The sequence below is a fragment of the Cebus imitator genome, unplaced genomic scaffold (assembly GCF_001604975.1).
Source record: "Cebus imitator isolate Cc_AM_T3 unplaced genomic scaffold, Cebus_imitator-1.0 Scaffold6, whole genome shotgun sequence".
NCBI lineage: Eukaryota > Metazoa > Chordata > Mammalia > Primates > Cebidae > Cebus > Cebus imitator.
In genome coordinates this window covers 6,185,281-6,194,109 of record NW_016107321.1, presented here as the reverse complement: position 1 = coordinate 6,194,109, position 8,829 = coordinate 6,185,281, and the positions used below count along the sequence as shown (strand labels likewise).

General features: G+C 43.6%; 1 protein-coding gene across 1 annotated transcript in view; it reads left to right on the top strand.

The window, feature by feature from the left end:
- TMEM181 (transmembrane protein 181) overlaps positions 1-8,829 on the top strand; it is a 108,478-nt gene that overhangs the window by 83,761 nt on the left and 15,888 nt on the right. The window contains 1 exon segment of the mRNA XM_037742294.1: positions 163-244. Coding sequence (XP_037598222.1) covers positions 163-244 — 82 coding nt within the window.

The window sequence follows — 8,829 nt, the reverse complement described above, 5'->3', positions numbered from 1 at the left end:
TCGGATAGTACTGATCCATAGGTATACCTGCTTATATCCCCCGGTTACTACCTGTGGGCTCGGATAGTACTGATCCATAGGTATACCTGCTTATACCCCCCGGTTACTACCTGTGGGCTCGGATAGTACTGATCCATATATTTACCTGCTTATACCCCCCAGTTACTACCTGTGGGCTCGGATAATACTGACCCATATATATACCTGCTTATACCCCCCCGGTTACTACCTGTGGGCTCGGATAGTACTGATCCATATATATACCTGTTTATACCCCTTCACTGTGCTTTGCTTTTGCTTTCTCTCTTTTTTTTTTTTTTTTAGATTTTTTATGTTTCTCAAAGTCAGCTCTTGGATTTTTTTTTTTTTTTTAGACAAGTAGGAGGGTGACTTTAGTCACGGTCTGCTCAAAAACACAGGCTGCAGAGAACAGGATTTGGATTGGCAAATTCCTTGTACCCTCACGTCACACTCCTCCATTGCTCCTACCCTGGAGCATTTTGGCTGGGAGGCAAAACCCCAGTGCTATCACGGGTACTCCTTTACCCCTGATTGCACACCCAGAAGCTGGAGCCGCATGACCTGCGTCAAGGAAAAAGACCCCGTCCTGGTTTTCTGTGTTCCAATCGGCCCTCCAAACACATCCTCCACCTGGGACACAGCCATCTGGTTGCCCTTTTCTGGGAGGCTTCTGAGGACTGGAGCCTCTCTGCTTAAAAACTGTAGAGGCAACTGGTGTTCTCCGCCAAGCGGCCGCAGTGTGGGAGAGTGGATCTTTGACCCTAGCAATCTCTAGGACTGTATGCTAGGCCAGGCCCAGGTGGGCATACTGGCAAAGGCTTTTGGGAACCTGGCGAGGAAGGACGTAGGGAGCATCCGTTTCCACAATGATTCTCTCCAGTGGGAGCTGCCTCAGTGTTTCCCGGGCCTCCCAGGCGGACGAGTATGTCAAGTCTGCTTTGAGGCCCACTGACCTGTTGAGAAAGTACTTAAGCAGGAGTTTGATGGCCGGGGAGCTGCCGGTGAAGTAGTGCTTATGGATCTTGTAGTCAGAGGACACATGTTTTCTCAAGATGTCCAACAGCTCTTCATCAGCTTATTGACAGTGGATCACTAAGAGCTTCTTTAGAGACACAGCCGGCTGTAGCTGTCTCTCAAATACCTTGTGCTGTTCTGGGACAGGGGTGGTGCACTTGTAGGAATAATGAAAGCCGATTTCTCCAAATGCCACTGTCTCAGAGTGTCTTAAGGCATGTAAAAGATTGCTTCCTTGGCTGGGTGCAGTGGCTCACGCCTGTACTTCCAGCACTTTGGGAGGCTGAGGCGGGCAGATCACGAGGTCAAGAGGAGGAGATGAAAACCATCCTGGCCAGTATGGTGAAACCCTGTCTCCGCTAAAAACACACACACAAAAAAACAATTAGCTGGGCATAGTGGTGCATACCTGTAGTCCCAGCTACTTGGGAGACTGAGGCAGGAGATTTCTTGAACCCAGGAGGTGGAGATTGCAGTGAGCCGAGATTGTGCCACTGCACTATAGCCTGGGTGACAGTGCCAGTCTCTGTATCAGAAAAAAAAAAAAAAAAAAAAACGCTTCCTTGCAAAATGAGGGTGACAGTCAAAGACCCACCATACTAGATCATCTTTCAAACAAACCCAGAGTGCTCTGAATCAGGTAGCCATTTTCGCCGAATGCCACAGCCTTGGGGTGTCTTAGGCTTATACAAGATTGTTTCCTTGACCTTACTATCCTAATGTGCAAAATGAGGGTGACAGCCAAAGGCCCCCCCATACTAGATCATCTTTCAGTAGATCCTCCTGTAGGCAGTTTGTCAGGGTGTGAGGGTAACAAAAGTCAGAGACGCAGCACTGAAATTCCTTAGAGAAGGAGCTGCTATAAATTCTTCTGAGCATAGTCAAGGTCCCTTTGAAAGGCAGTTTGGAATATAGCACGTCCAAGTGACAATGGATGTTATGAAGCCCTCCTCTAGGCTTGGCTCCAGTGGCTCTTTGGCAGCGAGCTGGATGCGTGTCCTCCACAAGGATGTGGTGGCGTCTCCTCTTGGAATGTTCTTTTCTCCCTCACCTCTTTTTCTTCCAAGTTCTGGAGAAGTTAAATGGATGAGAATTGTGGGACCTGCCATCCTCTGAGGCCTCAACTCTGGAGGTGTTTTGGGAGCTCACTGCAGAGTTGGGGGAATCACCAGGCAGCTCCGGCTGCTCCTCCCAGCCCGTGCTGCGTCGTCGCTGCTGCCCACAGACGGGTAGCCGGAAGGCTTGGGGCGGCTGGCACACTAGCTGCCATACTCACGCCAAGGACTACTGTGCAAACGAGGCGGGTACATGACACAGTGATGAGAGAAGGCTCCGGAACAGCTGAGGGTTTGAGCGAGACAGGTTCCTCCTGAGAGAATGTGAGCATGGAAATCTCCACATCAGACCAGTTGCTCCCTGAAGAGGGGTGCTCTCTCACCACCCCCTTGCCTTTACGCTTTTGGATTTCTAAATGAGAGAGTCATCCATAAACTCTAGAGGTGTCAATGGCTGTCCCTTGGTCCCCAGGTGGCTGCTCACTGGGTCTGTCCTGAGGGTCTGTAGCTACTGTCCATCATGGAAGCTGCTCCTCTCTGGCATAGTCTGGTCCTCCTCCACTCCCCGCTGGGACTGACTCTTAATCCTTCTGAGCAAGGGTGACTGTGACACCCTTGGCAGTTCCTTCTCAGTCTTTCCTGTTCCTTCATTCCTAGCTGGTCTTTCTCCACAACTGGGACACTCTGCTATGATTGGTTTTGCCCTAGTGACAGCCTCTCATTGACTTTTTGGCCTCGATTTCCCCTGGATGCCCTGGTTAGCCTTCAGGCAGCTCATGCGGAGCCCTGATCTCAAATTCTATCCCTCTTCCTTTGCTGGACCTTGTTGGGTTCCTCAGTCGTATCATGCTGACCCTCAGCTTCAGCTGCAAATTCAGAGTTTATGTAGTTATGAGAGCTATCTTTGGAATCAGTCTTTAAGCTGCAGGCTTCCTTTTCTAGAGAAGCTATTTTTTCTAGAGAGTGGTTGGCAGAACGTGGAGGGGTTCTCCCTCACAAAACGAACCCCCAAGGCTGGGCACGGTGGCTCATGCCTGTAATCCCTGTACTTTGGAAGGCTGAGGCGGGTGGAATACTTGAGGTTATGGGAGTTTGAGACCAGCCTTACCAACATGGAGAAACCTCTTGTCTACTAAAATTACAAAATTAGCCAGGCATGTTGGTGCCTACCTGTAATCCCAGCTACTCAGGAGGCTGAGGTGGGAGAATCACTTGAACCCAGGAGGCAGAGATTGTGGTGAGCCAAGATCACACCATTGCACTCCAGCCTGGGCAACAAAAGTGAAACTAAGCCTCAAAAAAAAAAACAAACCCAGAGTGCTCTGAATCAGGTAGCCATTTTCACCAAATGCCACAGCCTTGGGGTGTCTTAGGCTTATAAAAGATTGTTTCCTTGACCTTACTATCCTAATGTGCAAAATGAGGGTGGCAGCCAAAGGCACCCCCATACTAGATCATCTTTCAGTAGATCCTCCTGTAGGCAGTTTGTCAGGGTGTGAGGGTAACAAAAGTCAGAGACGCAGCACTGAAATTCCTTAGAGAAGGAGCTGCTATAAATTCTTCTGAGCTTAGTCAAGGTCCCTTTGAAAGGCAGTTTGGAATATAGCACGTCCACGTGACAATGGATGTGCCCGAGGAATGTGGCGGAATAGTGTAAGAGTTAAAGAAAGGGCTGGTTGTGATGGATCATGAGGTCAAGAGTTCGAGACCAGCCTGGCCAAAATGGTGAAACCCTGTCTCTACTAAAAATATAAAAAAAGTAGCCAGGCATGGTGGCAGGTGGCTATAATCTCAAACTTTTGGGAGGCTGAGGCAGAGAATTGCTTGAACCTGGGAGGCGGAGGTTGCTGTGAGCCGAGATCATGCCACTGCACTCCAGCCTGGGCAACAGAGACTCCCATCTCAAAGAAGACAAAACGCTAAATCGGAAAGAATCATGAAAAGCAGCTCAATACTCAAAGACAGGTTTATTTAGGAGAATAAACCTGAGAGGGGCTTCTGGCAGAGTTAGGTCAGAGGCACTGTCTCTTACAGATTAACAGTATTTAAGGATTAAGGGTGGAAGAGCTTATTAGAGGCTCAGAATGTTTCTGTATCTCTTTGTCTTGTTTATCTGGGAGGGAGAGTTGTGTATCTGTTTCCATACATCTTCCTGCAGCTGCATGCATACTCCCCGAGTCTGCTTTTAGTTTGCCTATCTTAGTGCATCTAAAGGGAAAGGAATGTGCTTACCAGGGCCCACTGATTTAATTGGGCCCATTGTGTGAGTGTGAAGTTTGGTGGTTACTTCCCTCTCCCTCTGTACCCATGCTGTCTCATCAGTGTTTTACTGTCTGCTCTTTCTGGCTGCTTTTAGTTAGAAGTGATTTCCTTGAAATGCATGAGGTTAGAAAGGGAACTGGAACTTAAAGTGGTGAGATTCGTCCAAGTGCTCCTGCTCTGTCATTCCAGACCCCATAGTTAGATAAAGACCTTAGAGAGTCCTTTGGCCTCAGATTGACTGCAAGAGCAATGCTGTAGATGTTTTGGGTAGTTGTCTGTGAAATAGCCATGATCCTGTTGGTTAAGAATCTTTGAAAAAGATTAAGTAGGCAGGGTAGAAACGTTAGTCCTAGGCATGTTATTAGGCGAGGCCCAGGAATGAGATGACCATGGTATGATTTTTGTTCCCAAACCAATAACTTATTCGGTGGTTTTGGTATTCGCTTAACCTTTTAGTCCTTTAAGTTTTTTGGCAGTGTCTCTTACTACGACTGACAGATTGAGAAAGAAGCAACGTTTCTTTCTCAATGAGAGGCAGAGGCACATGTTTGGAAAGACAGATGTGTTATTTTTGTTAGTAACTATTATTCCGGCTACGATGATGATAATTAAGCAAAATGCTCCAGTAATTGAGATTCTCTGTCTGATAGTCCACCCTGAGAGTGCTACAGTATATAGTCCTGCTGCACGTAGGAGAGAAAGTAAAGCAGTTCCTGCAAGGGTGGCGTAGTAAATTTTCATGAAAAAAGTTTTAATATTTGGCTTAAAAAGAGAGAGAGAAACGGCACAAAGTATTTAGTGAGGTAGGGGTGAGACTAAGTCAGATGATTGTCACTCAGTTACTTTGTGTGATTTTCAGCTTAAGATTTCTTACTACATTGATATTTAAGATGTTCCTCTGGGCTGTTAGGGTTGCTTCCTCAAATTTTCAGATTTGACTTGAGTGTGATGTATGCAGGGGTGGATTCCTGTAACGGTGTAATTTAAGCTGTAGAAAATAATAAAAAAAATTGGAAAACATCGGGCAAGGCTAGAATTTAACAACAGGTATGCTATAGTTTTTGAAACATAATTTTTTCTCTTCAGTTTCCCATTTTTATTAAAAGACAAATCGTGATAGGACTGGTTTGCTTTGTTATACTTGGCTTAATTATTTGTATACGGTGCAGCAAGAATAATTATCTGCTACATAGGCCTTTTAAATTGGCTTTGATGGAACTTTGTTCCATAGAAGGAATCTGAGATAAGACTTTTCAAAGCTGAACGCAGCATGGATTTGTACCATTAAATACCTATGAGTTTGGCGAATTCCTTTTCTCTTGAGGTTTCAAGATAACTTAGGGTTCCTGGCCTGTCAGAAAGTGACATTCTTTACTTAGCACAGACCTGAAACCCTGTCCAGGGACTGTTCACAAAATACGAGTCAAGTTACCAAGGGCTTTCTCGGCTTCTTAAATGAAGCTCATTTCCTTAAAGGAGAGCACACCATTCTGGTCAAATCCTTGGTAAAATAACCAGTTTGTTCAATTGTGTTTTGTCACAAACAAAAATAGATTCTTACTGCACTGATGCAAACTATACTGTACTTTAAGAATACTTAAAACTAGTTTTCAAATTTTAGAGGAACTAGTCAGAGAGAAACCTTTTTTCTTTGGACTTAAGTTCTGGGTTACATGTGCAGAACATGCAGGTTTGTTACATAGGTATACACATGCCATTGTATTTGGCTGCATCCATTACCCTGTCATCTACGTTAGGTATTTCTCTTAATGCTATCCCTCTCCTAGTTCCCCACCCCCTCCGACAGGCCCGGGTGTGTGATGTTCCCCTCCCTGTGTCCATGTGTTCTCATTGTTCAACACCAACTTATGAGTGAGAACATGTGGTGTTTGGTTTTCTGTTTTTGTGTTAGTTTGCTGAGAATGATAGTTTCAGCATCATCCATGTCCCAGCAAAGGACGTGAACTCATCCTTTTCTATGGCTGCATAGTATTCCATGGTGTTCGTGTGCTGTGTTTTCTTTTCCAGTTTATCATTGATGGGTATTCGGATTGATTCCAAGTCTTTGCTATTGCGAACAGTGCCACAATAAACATGTGTGTGCATGTGTCTCTATAATGATTTATAATTCTTTGGGTATATACCCAGTAATGGGATTGCTGTGTCAAATGGTGTTTCTCCTTCTAGATCCTTGAGGAATCGCCACACTGTCTTCCACAATGGTTGAACTAATTTACACTCCCACCAACAGTGTAAAAGCGTTCCTTTTTCTCTACATCCTCTCTAGCATCTGTTGTCTCCTGACTTTTTAATGATCGCCATTCTGACTGGTATGGGATGGTATCTCAATGTGGTTTTGATTTGCATTTCTCTAATGACCAGTGATGATGAGCTTTTTGTCATATGTTTGTTGGCTGCATAAATGTCTTCTTTTAAGAAGTGTCTGTTCATATCCTTTGCCCACTTTTTGATGTTTTTTTTTCCTGTAAATTTGTTTTAGTTCTTTGTAGATTCTGGTTATTAGCCCTTTGTCAGATGGGTAGATGTAAAAATTTTCTCCCATTCTGTAGGTTGCCTGTTCACACTGAGGATAGTTTCTTTTGCTGTGGAAAAGCTCTTTAGTTTAATTAGATCCCATTTGTCTATTTTGGCTTCTGCTGCCATTGCTTTTGGTGTTTAGTCATCAAGATTTTGCCCATGCCTATGTCCTGAATAGTATTGTCTAGGTTTTCTTCTAGAGTTTTTATGGTTTGAAGTCTCACAGTTAAATCTTTAATTCATCTTGCGTCAATTTTTGTATAAGGTGTAAGGAAGGGATCCACTTTCAGCTTTCTGCACATGGCTAGCCAGTTTTCCCAATGCTATTTATTAAATAGGGAGTTCTTTCACCATTGCTTGTTTTTGTCTGGTTTGTCAAATATCAGATGGTTGTAGGTGTGGCATTATTTTTGAGGCCTCTGTTCTGTTCCATTGGTCTATATATTGGTCTATATATCTGTTTTGGTACCAGTACCATGCTATTTTCGTTACTGTAGCCTTGTGTAGTTTGAAGTCAGGTAGTGTGATGCCTCCAGCTTTGCTTTTTTTGTTTGTTTTTGCTTAGAATTGTCTTGGCTATGCGGGCTCTTTTTTCATTTCATATGAAATTTAAGGTGGTTTTTTCCAGTTCTTTGAAGAAAGTCAATGGTAGCTTGATGGGGATGGCATTAAATCTATACATGACTTTGGGCAGTATGGCCATTTTAATGATACTGTTCCTAACCATGAACATGGAATGTTTTTCCATTTGTTTGTGTCCTCTCTCTTAATTACTTTCTTGAGCAGTGGTTTGTAGTTTTCCTTGAATAGGTCCTTCACATCCCTTGTAAGTTGCATTCCTAGGTATTTAATTCTCTTTGTAGCAGTTGTGAATGGGAGTTCACTCATTATTTGGCTGTTTTTCTGTTTTTGATATATAGAAATGCTTGTAATTTTTGCACATTGATTTTGTATCCTGAGACTTTGCTGTAGTTGCTTATCAGCTTAAGGAGATTTTGGGCTGAGACGATGTGGTCTTCTAAATATATAATTATGTCATCTGCAAATAGAGACAATTTGACTTCCTCTTTGAATACCTTTTATTTCTTTCTCTTGCCTGATTGCCCTGGCCAGAACTTGTAAATATCATGTTGAGTGGGAGTGGTGAGAGAGGGCATCCTCGTCTTCTGCCAGTTTTCAAAGGGAATGCTTCCAGCTTTTGCCCATTCAGTATGATATCGGCTGTGGGTTTGTCATAAATAGCTCTTGTTATTTTGAGATATGTTTCATCAATACCTAGTTTATTGAGAGTTTTTAGCATCAAGGGTTATTGAATTTTGTCGAAGGTCTTCTCTGTATCTATTGAGATAATCATGTGGTTTTTGTCTTTGGTTCTGTTTATGTGATGGATTACGTTTATTGATTTGCATATGTTGAACCAGCCTTGCTTCCCAGGGGTGAAGTCGACTTGATCATGAAGGATAAGCTTCTTGATGTGCTGCTGGAATCAGTTTGCCAGTATTTTGTTGAGGATTTCTGTATCAGGGATATTGGCCTGAAATTTTCATTTTTGGTTGTGTCTGCCAGGTTTTGGTATCAGGATGATACTGACCTCATAAAATGAGTTAGGGAGGATTCCTTCTTTTTCTGTTGTTTGGAATAGTTTCAGAAGGAGTGGTACCAGCTTCTGTTTGTACCTCTGATATAATTTGACTATGAAACCGTCCAGTCCTGAACTTTTTTTGGTTGGTTGGCTATTGATTGCTGCCTCAATTTCAGACCTGGCTATTGGTCTATTCAGGGATTCAGTTTCTTCTTGGTTTAGTCTTGGGAGGATGTAAGTATCCAGGAATTTATCCATTTCTTCTAGATTTTCTGTTTTATTTGCATAGAGGTGTTTATGGTATTCTCTGATGGTAGCTTGTATTTCTCTGGGATCGGTGGTGATAGCACCTTTTAT